General features: G+C 33.3%; 1 protein-coding gene across 5 annotated transcripts in view; it reads left to right on the top strand.

The window, feature by feature from the left end:
* Fur2 (furin-like protease 2) overlaps window positions 1-17,442 on the top strand; it is a 461,999-nt gene that overhangs the window by 432,339 nt on the left and 12,218 nt on the right. For 3 of the 5 annotated variants that reach the window (XM_012283553.2, XM_076532816.1, XM_076532815.1), the window contains exons 5-9: window positions 3,209-3,503; window positions 7,477-7,649; window positions 10,032-10,697; window positions 12,304-12,520; window positions 16,943-17,408. In XM_012283553.2, the coding sequence (XP_012138943.1) occupies window positions 3,209-3,503; window positions 7,477-7,649; window positions 10,032-10,697; window positions 12,304-12,520; window positions 16,943-17,408 (1,817 nt within the window). Of the gene's footprint in view, window positions 1-2,555; window positions 2,589-3,208; window positions 3,504-7,476; window positions 7,650-10,031; window positions 10,698-12,303; window positions 12,521-16,942; window positions 17,409-17,442 lie in introns of those variants that run through there. The other 2 variants (XM_012283554.2, XM_076532817.1) reach the window with 2 other exon arrangements.

The following is a 17,442-nucleotide window of genomic DNA, read 5'->3' on the forward strand; positions in this document are numbered from 1 at the left end:
ATTTAGTGATTTTTGGATCTAGGGCTTTAGGAATCTAGGGATTTTGGGATTTTGGGATTTTTGTATCTAAGAATTTCAGGATCGAGCGGTTTCGAGATCTAGTGATTTTTTAGATTTATGGATTTTTGGATCTAGGGATTTTGAGATCTGGAGATTTTAGAATCTAGGGATTTAGTGATTTTGGGACCTAGGGATTTTGAGATCTGTGGATTTTGGGATCTGGGCATTTAGTGATTTTTGGATCTAGGGCTTTAGGAATCTAGGGATTTTGGGATTTTTGTATCTAAGAATTTCAGGATCGAGCGGTTTCGAGATCTAGTGATTTTTTAGATTTATGGATTTTTGGATCTAGGGATTTTGGGATCTGGGAATTTTGAGATCTAGAGATTTTAGAATCTAGGGATTTAGTGATTTTGGGACCTAGGGATTTTGAGATCTGTGGATTTTAGTATCTGAGGATTTAGTGATTTTTGGATCTACGCTTTAGGAATCTAGGGATTTTGGGATTTTGGGACCTTGCGATTTTGGAATGTAGTGATTTTAGCATCTAGGAATTTTTTGATGTAGCGTATCGAGATTTAGGAAATAAAAAGTTTTGGGATTTGGAATCTTCGAATTCTGAAATTTTAAAAATTTCAGAATGTGGAAATAGTATAATTTCGAAATTTGAGAATTTGGAATTTGGAAACCTCATAACTTGACAATTAATTTTGTGCAACTTTCAAAATTTTTAAACTTGTAATTTCGTAAATTTAAACATTTTTGGTTTTCAAATTTCGAAATTTTTTATGTATAACACTAAAAAAGTTTATAAACTTGTCTATACATAATATCGCACACGTCGATCAGAAGTGTCGTATTTTGGAAAGGAAATCGTTCGATTATTACAGTCAGTCAATGAATAATCGCGCATTGATATTAAATAAATCCGCGACGCGATATAACGCATATGGATGAATCGAGTGTCATCCGTCATGCGAACAAAAAAAGAGGCGAAAAAAAAAATTCGTTTGAATTATATCGAAAAGTTCCATTAGTATTGTCAAATAAATTTATCCGTTTGACGCGTACAGATTTATCGTTATCGGTACGTTTTCGTACACGAAAGAATCACGGGATATTTATGCCTCTGCCCATTAGTGAAGTTAATTAATTTCTCGTATCGCAAACACGATATTTCATTTCTGACGAAAATTATTACCGAATTAGTTCCGTTCGTTTCTTTTCGAGTTTACACAGCCGAATAGTTGAATGAGGTGTACCGTACGACGAAAACGTAACATTTCGAAATTGCCAACCGTGAATTTCACCGTTTTCTACGAAAGAAAACGCGATGAAAACGTTTCTCGCTTGGATTTACACTTTCACGCAACACTGGCTCACGTTTTAACGATGTTGAGGTTTTTCTACGTCAATTTTTAATTACCCACAATTCTACGAACAAAAGCTGCCACTTTTTTGTTGGTTAATCACATGATCTGATAAGACACTGCGTCCGTATATTTAACGCGTTAGAAGTAAATTGGACGAAAATGTTTTTACTGATACTTCAGGTTTATCTTGGCGGATTTTACGCTTTGGTTATTTCAAATTTTTTGAATAAAACTTCAGATTATCTTGTTTCATCGTGCGACTTTTCAGAAAACTGCAGTTATTTAATACGTGGGAGAAGAAAATAAAGTGGATGAAAGCTGCTTTGGAGGGATTTGTTTTTACTGAGATTATGTGGGCTTTGTTAGTTTATCTTCAATTCTGTGGTTATGGATATTATCGATCTCGCAATATCGGTTAAATGCCTTGGGACACGTTACGTGAACAGAAATTGTGAAATCAAATTTTGACAAAATAAAACATTTGACTATGTAAAAAATACTGTAACATGCACTTATGAAAACTTCTATAATTCCTCTTCGTAACTTTTCCATAAATAAATCGCAGTTTTTAAAGTACTATTAAAACGTTCGATCCTAAGATTACATCAGTTCGAACGCGATAAAACGAGGGTAGAAAACATCTCCAACTTCACGAAATACATCTTCAAACGGTCGCAGCGTCCGCCATATTTAGCGCCGATTAGACACCGTTCATGTCGCTTGAAGTCCTAATGTTTCTAAGCGGACTGTAAGTGGAATAATTGTATAACACCCATATGTGCTTTCTACTTATTTTCAACGATGTTCCAAACTGAACGACCGCATGTCTATATGTGTCCGATGTTGTTCCGAAGTAAACAACCTCGTGTCTATGCATCCGATGCTGTTCCGAAGTGAACAACCCGTCCATTTCGTGTCCATCTGTTCGATTGCTTATTTCGTAAGACGAAGGCTCGGTGTGGACGTACAATTTTTACGAGCAAGGCTGAGGGAAACAGTTCCTAATTTCTATTGGATATGCAAATTCGGCTGGAAATGGAAATCCGAGTGACTGCGGAGGATCGGTTCTCCAAAAAGTGACCGCAGCAAGTAATAAAAGCGGGCGATACCTCGACACGAATAGGAAACTGCAAATAAAGGACTCTACTACTAGATTAAGGGTTCTGGCAAGCTGATGCGAATAATAAACTATACTCGATGGACTCATTGCTGCGGGTAAAGAACTTATTGATTGAACCTATAGAATGTGACGGAGAAACTTGACGATTATTGTATAGATAGGAACGTGGATCTCTCCAGGTTAATAATGGTCTTGATTCTGAGTCCTTATAACCCCCTGTATTTTCAAATTTCAAATGCATTTATGTTCGAATGATTTTACAAACTATTAAAGATTGATATCTGTGTGGAATGTGTTTTAAAACACAGTTGTCACCAAAGATGTAAATTGACCATTATAGACCCACCCTGTAATTTATGATGAAATGTATACAGCATAAATGTGATAAATAGAAGTGGAAACCACAGGAAATATCAAAGTTGATATCTGTAATTCCAGATGACTTAAATTTAAAAATTAGCTTTCTATTTCTAATGAAGCTACTTATACAAGAGTCCTCTTTATCGGTCTTCTGGCAAAATAGGCAGAGATAGCTAACGTTCTACGCTTACGAATAAAAAACCTATTAATTTGAACCTATACAATGTGTCCCGAGTAACTATGTATTATTATATTCATTTGTAGGTATATTATTGTATAGATGAAAATTATTATTAAATAAATTTGCATCTCTCTATGATTATCTATTCTAAGACTCCTTAATGTTTTCTTCCAGAACGGCGGCGCTAAAGATGGCTACGATATGAATCTTGGACCCGCTTGGCAAAAGGGTTACACAGGCAAGGGTGTAGTTGTGTCGATCCTCGACGACGGCATACAAACGAATCATCCGGACTTGGCGTTAAATTACGATCACCAGGCCAGCACGGACATCAACGACAACGACAACGATCCGATGCCAAGGGACAACGGTGACAACAAGCATGGAACACGATGCGCTGGCGAGGTCGCCGCAGTTGCTTTCAACCAATATTGTGGTGTTGGCGTCGCGTATAATGCCAGCATTGGAGGTAACACGAATTTCATTCGTTTTTCTTTTTCTTCCACTGTGTTAACACGAATTTGAAATTACCAAGAGGGAATATTTTGTTTCTTTACTTTGCAACATTTGTTAGGGCTTTTGTCGAAATCCGCGTTGATTTCTTCATTATTTAAAAATGAATGAAACTGGGTATTACAGGAATTAAATAAACCCCTAAGAAAGAGAACAAATTTAATTACATTCAGATAAAGAATTATTCTTCCCCGAGATTTTTCTCTCCCCGATGAATTATGATCTTTTTCGACGAGGTGTTTGCGTGAAGTTGGTCAGGGCAGAGTTCTGAAGATTGTCGTATTCGCAAAGTTTTCTTTCTTTTGTCGAAGGGAAAAAGCGATCGAGTTACTTCAGATTTTTATTTATGTCACTTGGAAGCAGAGTAAGCATCTTTGAAACACAGAGAATAGTAGAATTGTTTTGAAACTTTTAATTCTTTTGCGGTGGTGTTATAACATCAAAATATTGACCGTATTCTTCTATTGTACCTCCTGTTGTTTTCATTCAATCAACTAAAGTAATAACATAGAAAAAAATCTGTGTTCCTCTGTTATTTTTAAACTTTCAAAACATCTGTTAGTAAAAGTAACAATTTGTTAAAACGAGTATCTTGTTGAATTGAATTGGTACACAAAAATGTTTCATTATAAGGAACGTAACCTAACCTATAATTCGTTATAATTTTCTTAATATGTCAAAGGTTATAATTCTCTTAATATGTTCAACGTTTAATTTTTTTAACATGTTAAAGTTTGTCATAATCATATTTAATCATATTTATAAAAACAAGTATCTTGAATTCGTATAACAAAAATGTTTCGTTATAAGAAACGTAACATAACCTGTCATTCGTTATAATTTTCTTAATATGTCAAGGGTTATAATTTTCTTACTATGTCGAAGGTTTAAATTATTTTAATATGTTAAGATTTGTTATAAGCATATTTATAAAAACAAGTATCTTATTGAATTGAATTGGTACACAAAAAAGTTTCGTTACAAGAAATGTAACTTAACCTATAATTCGTTCTAATTTTCTAAATATGACAAATGTCATAATTTTCTTAATATTCTAGAGGTTTTAATTTTGTTAACATGCTAAAGTTTGTCATACTCATAGTTAAAAATATTTAAAAATAGAAATAGCAAGTTATAAATCGAATTTTAATTAAAAACAGGAATAGTTTGAAAAGTTCGAGTTTTATAAACGTGTAGAACGATTTCGAAACGTGATTGCAGTGCATTAAATTAATTTCACTTTAATTATAACAGAGTGGTGCACATATTGATTTATTGTTCTAACAAACATTATAATTATACGTCGATTTAGTCGTCATATTTGATTTTCAATCACTCGTATATATCGTCTAATGACGTTATAGTTCCCAGCGGTTAATACTCGAATAAACGATGGAAACTATGTATTCAAAGAAGGATCGTAATATTTTTCAATTTACCAGAATCGATTTTTTAATTATAACTTTCTGTTCTGCTGAGGAATACGTAATAACGAGTAAATCCCGGGACCGCAGAGATTAATAGTGTTCATTATTCAACGCTACGGATTGAATTAACCAGTCATTCTTTCATACTCTGTTATAGTTAGACTTAATATCGTTTTAACCTCGGTTCGTTATTCCTTTATAATTTATTCTGCATTCGAATCAATAATGCAATAAACTTAATTTTTCGTTTATTTTATTTCCGAGAATTGCTGTTTTATAATTATCGTGCCTTGATGAGGGAATAAAATACACAATTATGAAAAATAATTATGTTTATTCTCTTTTTATGGTTAATGCAAGCCAGAGGTTGGTATTTATTTTTATTTAAAATGAAGATAATATTGACATAGCAGAAAGGTATCAGAAAATAAAAAAGTTTAGACGTGCATAAAAAATATAAAAATTGATCAGAAGTATAGAAGTTAAGCAGGAAATAAAAAGTTCATCAAAAAATAAAAATTCGTCAGAAAATAAAGTTCATCAAAAATATAAAAATTCATCAGGAAATAAAAAAGTTCATCAAAAATGTTACAAAGAGCCAGTCACCAATATACCTTCTTCCCAATTTCCCTCAATTTTTTAATTAATTTATAAATCCTCTACAACCTCAACACACTTCATTAACATCATATTACCTCTCCTATAAAATCCACCCCAAATTCAAAGTAAACGAAGTCCCATGCGCGCATAATGCTCCATATTTTTAAAAAATGTTTTTCCACGTTGATTGTCGCGAAGGCAATGAATTTCATCGCGCCACTTCGATGCCACACAGGTACGGCGCTATTCCGAACACGTTAAATCGAACAGGGATTGTTGTCATGCATTTTAATGGAAACCAGCCGACAATATTATCGGAACTCGATATTCCCACGACGTAAAGAGACTTGTAATCGGAAGGGGGCGGTAGGGGGTGGGTGAGGGAGAACGATGCATGAAACGAGTGACACCTCGGTAATTGTTATGGGGTAAAAAGGAAAAGGTACGCCGTGCTTCGGGCATGAACATCGACGCCCGACGGAATTGTTCAGATGTAATTAAACAAAGTAAATGAAATCGGGCCGAGAATGGAATTTATTGAAGTTAATGGAAGTGTTAATGGATCTGCTACGAATTCTCGCGCGATTTAGCTGCCTACTTGAATCTACATTATTCCTTTTGCTAAAATGTTGCATGGATACGTGTTTTATTCGTTTTAATGAAATTTCAGCTGCAGTTTTAGGGAAATTATTGGACTGAACAAGTGAAAAGCATTATGCACTTGTACAGTTATAACGTTTAAGGGATTTCAGTATGTAGTAGCAAACTTTATATGTTACATAATTTTAAGATATAAAATGAAAAACATTTGAAACACAATGAAAAACAGTATCATTAATTTTTATTTTTTTGTGTGAAAAAGAATATATTTTAGATTATAAGTAATAATATTTTCGTTGTAGTACATCAGGTAGATTGTGCTTTTATGCTGATGTGAGATATGAGACATAAACGACCTTCATCACAAAGATCATCAATGTTGCATTTAAAAATTTAATTAATAGCCAAGAAGTTACAGAAAAAGTGACAATTCTATGCAGAATAATTACAATAATTATATACTGCAACAGTTGAATCTATAAAGATAAATGCTTATAACCTTAGCAAACAGATATTGAAATTTCCAAAAGCATGGAGTGTGAAGCCACTGATTTTCTATGAAAGAATTATTCTTTCTAAAAACCATTTACATGGGCTTGTAGGTCTAAAGAAGCACTACAACATTTGTTTCAAATATTCTTTAATATCTTTCACTGTTAACAATTTATACCCCTAACAAACAGATATTAAAATTTCTAAATGTATGGGGCGTGAAGCCACTGATTTTCTATGAAAGAATTATTTTTTCCAAAAACTATTTACATGGATTTGTAAGTCTAAAGATGCACTACAAAATTTATTTCAAACCTTTTTTAATATCTCTCACTGTTAACAATTTATAACCAGTTTCATAGACAGCTCGTAAGGGTTGTTTTCTCTGAAAGTAAAAAGTGTTCAGGAATGAAATATGGTTATATTTTTAGACAGAGCAATGGTTCAAAATCAAATCATATGTCAAGTTATCAAACCATACATCAAATATCAAAGCATACATCAAATGTCAACAAAGCATACATCAAATGACAACAAAGCATACATCAAATGTCAACAAAGCATTTATCAAGCGTCCTCAAAGCATCATCCGGGTACCTTCGTTAATCATCCACCAAACCAGTTTCAAATTTATCGAAAGCTGCTTCTAATAATACAGCATAATTACGGAATTAGGTAATAAAGATTAAGAGGATTTGAGGGTCCAGATATTAGCTAGATTCGCGGTGGTTTCCGAGGGAAATCTTGCGGTTCCCACGAGGGGTAACGAGAAGGAAAGCTATCTGACACACATACCATCCGTGTTCTCAGGCGTGCGAATGCTCGATGGCCCGGTAAACGATGCTGTCGAAGCCAGAGCACTCGGATTGAATCCTGATCACATCGATATATACAGTGCATCATGGGGGCCCGAGGATGACGGAAAAACTGTCGACGGCCCTGGCCCTCTTGCCAGAAGGGCGTTTATTTATGGAGTAACCAGCGTAAGTATCCGCAGTTTCCTTATTTTCATGGTTTTAAAGTGGCACGTTTGGACTGTGAGGTCAAAGTACTTTGCTTTCTACACATTTCTACAAAGCACGTTGGTAGAAACTAGAGTTGGGTTAAATATTACTGTGGTGTTTAAAATTGCACTTTTAAAATATTGTGAACACATTGATTTTTTATTATTTTTGCTGATAAATAGTTGTGGGTGAAATTTTGTTACGTTTTGTTATGCTTTAAAGAATTTTTGAAGGATCTCTTGAGGGTGCAGAAAATATTTGTTCATATTATTTAAACAGTTAAACATATGATTAGAAATGCTTATATTTAATAATTTTAATAGATAGATATTAATTATATATTACATTGAAGATTAAATGTAATACAGATATATTATTTAGTATAACATAATAATTGAATATTTAAATTGTACATAATGTAGCATAGCGTAGTCATTATACAATAAATAATTTTAATGGATACATACAATAGGTTTTGGTAAACAAAAATATTTATAAACTTGAAAATAAATATTCATATAAGTATACTGATTTATCTACTTATTAACGGGATTTAAATTCTTTAAAGAGTACAAATTAAAAACAGAAACGAGAACAGGTTTCGCAAGATAAAACGTGCGTGCACATATGTGTGTGTATGGTATTTGCAGTGATACGTGCATGAGTGATACTAGTAGAATATTAAAATTTATTTCAGTGCCTGGAGCTTGAGACAGCATGTCGCACGTGCAACTAATTTATCTGTATTATAATTTATGCCACAGTGAGATACATTCTTTCACGTGTTCCAATTATAGCAAATCTATGTCTGAAAGCAGTTATCAAAATGAATGAGCCTGAAGGCAGAATATCATGTTCTCTGACTGCTTTATTAAAGTCGGAACGCATTCTATCGCCATTCGATTGTGAATGCACGCATCTACAATTAATAGCTGCATGGAAATAGATAAACTAGTCTCAGGTGGCACGTCATCTCGCGAATTGATTTATTGAAATTATTATGTGTCCCGTCGTGATGTGACATTCATTTGAGAAGATGTAAAGTAATTAAGGAAAACAGGAAAATTGATAGCGTGTCTCTTGAATTAATTTACATAATGTTAGCTGTCGACTCATTTGATGGATTCATAATTAATTGAAGTATCAAGTATGCTGGTTTAAAGTGATATATCATGTCTCATACTAATTTATTTGAGTCACCGTTGATATTGATATGATATGCATTTATCAATATTATGATTTAAATATCAAAGCTAGTAGGTTTGTTAACTCAAGGCATAGCATTGTAAACTAATTTGAGTTACTTAATATATAATTTGAATCATTTGCAGAAGTTCATGTTTGTGATCAATAGAACGTTTGCTAGTACCTTAAAGTGGCATGTCACGTCTTAAACTGGTAGATTTCGGTTACAATGTAACTTATAACGACGAAACGTTCGGTGCTGAATGTTCTGATGCTCTATTAACAGCAACGTCAAAATCAGCCATTTTGATGATGGTTTAATATAGCATGTCACCTCTCGAATTAATTTACATAATGTGAGCTGTCGATTCATTTGAGATGTGAACTCATAATTAATAGAAATATCAAGATTGTATATGGTTTATGTTTAAAGTGACATATCATGTCTCATACTAATTTGAGTTACATCATAATTTGAATCATTTGCAGAAGTTCATGTTTATGATCAATAGAACGTTTGCTAGTAGCTTAAAGTGGCATGTCACGTCTTAAACTGCTAGATTTCGGTTACAATGTAACTTATAACGATGAAACGTTCGTTACTGAATGTTCTGGTGCATTATTAATAGCAACATCAAAATCAGCCATTTTGATGATGGTTTAATATAGCATGTCACTTGTTAAACTTCATTGGAGTTATGACACGTTTTTTCGTTATAGAACTATCATTACAGCACATCATTATGTGTTATAATTTATAGTTAATAATAGTTTTTATAGTTAACAAAAATCAAGTCATATACATCAGGTACATTGTAAAATATAGTTCTTCATGAAATAGCATGTCAAAGATCGTTATTTACCCGACGTATCCCATCACGACGGAACATTCATCTCGAAATGTACGAGTCAATAGTAGTCCGTTACGTAACATCTGCAGTTATTTCCTAATGTCCATCGCTTTCCTCGAAAGTATCAGTGACGGTCACCCGAAAGCACCCTTTCGCAAAGTAAATATCATCTGTAACGCGTTACACCGTCGCAGGCTTCCATTACCATCCTCCTTGATCAGCCACCTAAACATGTCCCGAAAATTGCAGTCCAAACATCGCCAAGTGTCCCAAGAGCACTTTAACGAGGGCCACTTCAAAGCTCTAACGATTTCCAAATGAACAGGGTCGCAAAGGCAAAGGCTCGATCTTCGTGTGGGCATCGGGCAACGGTGGTCGGCACACGGACTCCTGCAACTGCGACGGCTATACAAACAGTATTTTCACCTTGTCCATATCGAGCGCAACCCAGGGCGGTTACAAGCCCTGGTACCTCGAGGAATGCAGCTCCACGTTGGCGTCCACATACTCGTCGGGCACGCCGGGCAACGACAAGAGCGTCGCCACGGTGGACATGGACGCGAAACTGCGACCGGACCACATCTGCACGGTCGAGCACACCGGAACTTCCGCCTCGGCGCCCCTGGCTGCGGGCATAGCCGCCCTGGCGCTCGAGGCGAACCCCAGTCTCACGTGGAGGGATATGCAGTACCTGGTGGTCCTCACCTCCAGGTCCGGCCCTCTCGAGAAGGAACCCGGCTGGATATTGAATGGCGTCAAGAGAAAGGTCTCCCACAAATTCGGTTATGGCCTCATGGACGCCGGGGCTATGGTCAGCCTCGCCGAGCAATGGACCAACGTGCCGCCTCAACATATCTGCAAGTCCGATGAGATCAACGAGGAGAGACGTATCGACCCGACCTACGGTTACACGTTAAGCGTCTCCATGGACGTTACCGGCTGCGCTGGATCCTTGAACGAGGTTCGATTCCTCGAGCACGTGCAGTGTAAGGTAAGAGGGTGTTAATTGTCATCAAGCAACATGGCCAGCGCCACATAATGCCATTTTCACGGTTGTAAGGATATGCCACGGAAATTTTGGATGATGTGATTATGTGGAGGCATTGCTGTTTGTGGAGTTACAGCCTTAGGTAGATGCAGCCTTAGGTAGAAACAGAATAGCAGTAGACTCTTGTTAGGTTATCACATGCAATATGAAGTAAAGTAAATGTCAAGTGGTAGACAGAGTTGGTGCTATACAGTACATAATTTTTCTAGTGATAAGGATGTGGGAGGGAAATGGGTGATGTGATTATGTGAGTCATTACTGTTTGTGGAGTTACGGTGGTCTCTATGACTGTGGTGCATTCTTAGGTAGAAACAGAATAGTAGTAGATTCTTGTTATCACATGCAATATAAAGTAAAGTAAATGTCGTCAAGTGGTGGACAGAGTCGGTGATATACACCACATAATAGAGGTTTCGTACTGATAAGGATATGGGAAGGACATGGGTGATGTGATTATGTGAGTCGTCACTGTTTATGGAATTAGATCTCTATGACCACGGTGCATCCTTAAGTAGAAACGGAATAGTAGACTCTTGTGTTATCACATACAGTAAAGGGGTGTTAATTGTCAACAAGTGGTGGACAGAGTCAGTGTTACACCACATAATAGCGTTTTCATAGTGATACGGATATGGCATTTGGGTGATGATTATGTTAAAGCATATTGTCACTCTGAAGTTACGTGGTATTTATGCTCACAGCGCTTCCTTAGATAGAATAATAGACTCTTGGTATGTTGTCACATGCAGTATAAAGTAAAGATGTGACAGTACTATACCTAACCTATAATCTAACCTAACCACATAATAGCGTTTACATACTAATAAGGATATGGCTAGGAAATTTTGGATGATGTGATTAGGGCATATTGTTATTAATGAATTAGAGTGGCCTTCACATCCACAATACATCCTCAGAAATAAAGTTGTATTACATTGTCACAACACAAGGTAAAAGGCAGTTGTCATCAAGTGGACACATAACCATCGCCATAAGTCACATAATATCATTTTCATGATTGTAAGGATATGGGAGGGAAATTCGGGTTATGTGATTGTGTCAGGGTATATCGTTACTGTTTGTGAATTACGGTGGTCTCCGTGTCCATAGTACATCATTAGCTACAAATGGAAATGCTTCTGTTATATTGTCATGCGATACAAAGCAAAAGGGTGATGAATGTTATCAAGTGGGATCACTACATGCCACATAACATTTTTATTACAAGGTAATTGATGATATGATTATGTAAGATCACATCGTTACTACTTGCAATATATTTTAACCTTAAATTAAAAATTTTGATTTAACTTAAATTTTAGAATTTGCAATTATAAATGTAGAAGTTGCAGTATAAATGCAGAAATGTAGAAGTTAACATTTCCTAAATTTCTATCCTCATATAAATAAAACGATAGTTATTAATGTGCATCAAGTTGTAAGTGCGGCAATATAACGAGAGTCTATTATCTTGTGATTTAACGTACGTTGAATGTAATTTGGAAGAATTTTTCTTGTAGGATAAACTGATGATTGAAATGTCAAACAGGTTTCATTAAGGTTCTTCCCTCGAGGCAATCTGCGATTGCTGTTGACATCCCCGATGGGTACAACGTCGACTTTACTGTTCGAAAGGCCACGGGACGTTCTTAGCTCGAGCTTTGACGACTGGCCCTTCCTTAGTGTCCACTTCTGGGGTGAAAAGGCGGATGGTCGATGGACATTGCAGATCATTAACGCCGGTAATCGGCACGTCAACTCCCCAGGTAAGTACTTTTAATACCTTTTCTTTCTCGTCAAATTAGTTGAACAAAAAGTTTCATCGTTTCTCCAAGATTTGTTCAATTGCAAATCTGTCATTAAAATCTTATTATACAAAATTTTTATTTATTTTTATTATTTATAACTGTTATGATTTATTCAAATTTTTACTTTAACATTGGTAATTTATTGATGACAGAAATTAATTTTTGATACCAATAATAAGAATTTAATTTCAAGTAATTTATTTTATTAAACGCTGTAAATGACCAAAATTTTCATTGATTAACAATAAGTAATATTAAAATTGTATAATCTTGAAGAGTAAAATAAAATGATTGTAATTTTAGTTTGGCTGGTTAAAAGTTATTTTCAATTATCGCTTAACTAATAGTAAAAATTTGTTGTACTTACATTTAACCAGTGTTAATAAGTACTAACATTATAACTGTGAATTTCCATCGAGTTTATTTATCCATAAAAACTGTTGGTAGAACAAGAAAATCAATGAAGACAAAAATTCCCAAAGAGTTTATTAATCCATAAAAACTGTAGGTAAAACAAGAAAATCAATGAAGACAAAAAAATCAGAAAAGAAAACCATTACTCAAGAGCGAGTGTACAAAACAAATATGGTGGATGCAAGATTTCTTTTAACTCTATTAACATTAAGTTGACACAGAAAATTTATGGAGAAAGTTTATAAGGAACAACTAATAAAATTATTGAAGATTATTGAAGACTTCTGTTGTAAAAAGTAAATGGAATCGTGTTTACGGCAGAAATACGTCGGCCATTTTTATTAATTCACACACTAGCCGTTAATGTCGCATGTTGAATTTATACTCGCAATAACAGTAACGGAGGGAAAATGACACATTTACCGTAACTGACGGGAGTACGTAACAAGAAACATAAATGGATAAATAAACAAACAAACCATTGAATATTAGTAGTATAGATATTAATAACAATTAACAGTGCTCGAGTCTAACTAGAAAAAATCTTTGTCATCGATATTGGTTACCCGATAACCGACAAAAATTTCCCGCCAGCAATAATAGTTATCAGTAACCAAAAATAAAAATAAAACACGGGCCGTCGATAATGGTTATTGGTAATCAAAATAAAATTCCGATAATCGATAATGGTTATTGGCAACTGAAATACAATTTCAGTTATTCTTAGTGATTAGCTGACCAAAATTAATTTCTGTCGTTGACAGTTGCCAGTGTTACAGAAGAATATTAATTGTTTGTAATGGTTATTTGTGACTGAAATAATTCTTTAAACATATTAAAACTAAACATATTTAAATATATTAAAGATTGATGTTAAAGATTAATATGTTTAAATATGTTTAAGATTAATATGTTTAAATATGTTCAAGATTATTCTTTAATATTTTTAAATCACTAATCATGTATTAATCTTTAAAATTGTTATCACAGAGTAAACCAGAGGCGACACTCTCTGTCGGCACCTTTGATCTCTCGAAAACTGTCCCTTTAAATTGGTTGTACAAACTTGCGGGAAATTTAAATCGAGCAAAATTACTTTCACGTCAATCTCTAATAATTTGGAATATATTTGTAATAAATTTTCTGTATATAATATTGTCTTTTGAGGTATTTTCATCAATTTTACGGTGCTGAAAAGTTGAAGGAGAAAAGAATAAAAATGATTGCTCTATAAAATATATTTGAAGAATATGTATTACGGAAATGATTATTACAAATAACTTGTAAGAACATGAAAAACTATATATCACAAGAAATTACAGATGAATGTGTTACAGAGATATGACAAAATATTTATTACAAATAAATTACTGGTGAATATGCAGGTTTAAACTATTCTTTTTCGATTGTCATACTTCTACGCTACGCACATGCATACCACTCGATTCTTTTGATTTGGGCATTTAAATTGGTTTTCTGTCTCTCTCTAGGTTTCCTTGTCTAGTGTCGCCTCTTGTTATATCTACTCTTTGTTTTTATAACAGTTGTGTCTATTAGTAACCTAACCTCTTTTTAATAAACTGAAACTGAAATTGACTAACTGAGAATAATGAATAACTGTGGTCTAAAATAAACTAAATATAAGTCTTTTGAAAATTATTGTTATTAACAAATTAACATGGTTCTTATAAATAACGCTTTGTCGATGGGGTTATAGGATTTTCGGAAGGTATACTAATCTTATATTATTAACTGTCTATTACAGTTTTAATCGTTAGCCTGAACTTTGTTTAATCTTATGTTTACTTTTTCAGGAATCACGCGGCGCTCTCATGTTTTTGTCAAAGTATAATTGTTGCTTTATAATATGGTCGCAAGACAGTATCTTTTTGAATAAAGTTCAAATTTATAGTCAAATTTGATGACATGAAAACCTGAAAGAGAAAGTAGTAGAAACTTGAGGGGTCGATTAAAAAAGTTTATAGTATGTCTGACTTAACGTTTACCTTAATCACTGAAAAACAAGGAGGAAAGCTTTACTCGCTTCACTTTAAAGTTCCATTTTCTTTGTATCATAATGACAATTCAACTTTTTATTCATTTTCTTACATTCTCAAGTTTATGAAATTTGTAATATAATGAATATTAATTTATTCTATACAATAATAATAATAATAATAATAGCTAGTTTAGAATTCGTAGAAATGTTACTCAAGTTTTGTAATATTTATTTTTCTTTTTATAACTGTCATTCAAATTTCATAGAATTTATTGATTATTGTAAGTGTCATTTAAAATTTATAGTATTTATTGTTTTTTAGAAATGTTACTCAAATTTTGTAGTATTTATTATTTTTTTACAAACGTCATTTAAATTATATAATATTTATTGTCTTTTTAGAAGAGTCATTTAAATTTTATAGTATTTATTATTTTTTAGAAATGTTATTCAAATTTTGTAGTATTTATTGTCTTTTTAGAAGAATCATTTAAATTTTATAGTATTTATTATTTTTTTAGAAATGTTACTCAAATTTTGTTGGATTTATTATTTTTTTACAAATGTCATTTAAATTATATGTATAGTATTTATTGTCTTTTTAGAAGAATCATTTAAATTTTATAGTATTTATTATTTTTTTAGAAATGTTACTCAAATTTTGTAGTATTTATTGTTTTTTTACAAATGTCATTTAAATTATATGTATAGTATTTATTGTCTTTTTAGAAGAATCATTTAAATTTGATAGTATTTATTATTTTTTTAGAAATGTTACTCAAATTTTGTAGTATTTATTATTTTTTTACAAATGTCATTTAAATTATATAGTATTTATTGTCTTTTTAGAAGAATCATTTAAATTTTATAGTACTTATTATTTTTTAGAAATGTTATTCAAATTTTGTAGTATTTATTATTTTTTTACAAATGTCATTTAAATTATATAGTATTTATTGTCTTTTTAGAAAAGTCATTTAAATTTCATAGCAGTTATTATTTTTTACAAAAGTTATATTTATGATGAAAATTGTATAATAATTTCTTGTCACTTTTATAATATTCAAAATAGAACATAGATAACCTATACGCGTAACAATTAATATATCAAATTAAACTAGTAAATTAGCACGTTTAACCAGAGAGATAACTCAAAGGGACCTCTAGTGACCCAGAGATAACCGAGTGTTAAAAATTTCGCGCCTGAAACATAACGGGGATGATCTCGCCCTAGAGAGCAATAACACTTTCGGACCCAACTGTGTAATATTACACGTTTCAAATAGGTGACGATTATCGCACCTATTACCCTGAGATCGAACGCGTTAAAGTATTATACGTTGACACTCCATGAAATCTTTGTACATTTTTTAAAGTTTCAAGATTTTTTCATTTGTAAATTTGATGCTTCCAAGTTTTCCAAAAATCAAAAATTTACTTCAAAATCAAATTTCAATGAAAAATTAAGAATTTTATCAAAAATCTAATTTCAATTAACAATCAAAGAGTCACTCAAAAATCAAATTTCAATTAACTGTCAAAAATTCATTCAAAAAGAAAAAATTACTCAAAAGTCAAATTTCATTCGAAAATAAAAAAAATCAAGTTTTATTCAAAAATAAAGAAAATCAAGTTTCATTCAAAAATAAAAAAGATTCACTAAAAAATCAAATTTCGTTCAGAAACAAAAAAGTCAAATTTCATTCAAAAATAAAAAAGATTCACTACAAAATCAAATTTCATTCAGAATTAAAAAAATCGTTCGAAAATCAAATTTCAATCAAAAGTAAAAATATCACTGAAATATCAAATTGCAACAAGCAATTAAAAATTCAATCAGAACTGAAATTTCAGTCAAAAATGAAAATTCTATAACCCACCAATTCAATCGACAAAGTGTTTGGCCATGAAAATTAAAGAACCTTAAAAGTCTGCAAATAAACTTGAAAAAATGTTATTTGTTACAGGAATTTTGAAGAAGTGGCAGCTGATATTTTACGGAACCGCGACGAACCCGATTCGGATCCGAACACGTCAATTTAACCCGGTACAAGCGCATTCTTCGTACGCCTCCGTGCCTTATCCATATCCTGTAGACGATGATCCATTATCGCTGGGCCATCGCGGCGACGTCGACTTCTTTCCTTCGTCTACCTTTCAGGGCTACCAGGGCCCGTACGTTGGTTCCGCGTCCAACGTCCAAGCATCGGTGGCGACCCTGGATGGTTCTTCGGCACCTATCCTGACCAATCGGCTGCCCGGGGACACGTCCTCGTCCTACGATTCGCCCTCCTCGTTATCCCAAGTCGGGGACGAGTCGTTGGACACCACTAGAAAGATCCTTCACGATTGTGATCCTCAGTGTGATCCTCAAGGCTGCTACGGCAAAGGACCCACACAGTGTGTTGCGTGTAAAAATTATAGACTCGACAAGTAAGTGATCGCTTTTTAATTTTTGGTTCATTTA

The sequence above is a fragment of the Megachile rotundata genome, chromosome 6 (assembly GCF_050947335.1).
Source record: "Megachile rotundata isolate GNS110a chromosome 6, iyMegRotu1, whole genome shotgun sequence".
Lineage (NCBI taxonomy): Eukaryota > Metazoa > Arthropoda > Insecta > Hymenoptera > Megachilidae > Megachile > Megachile rotundata.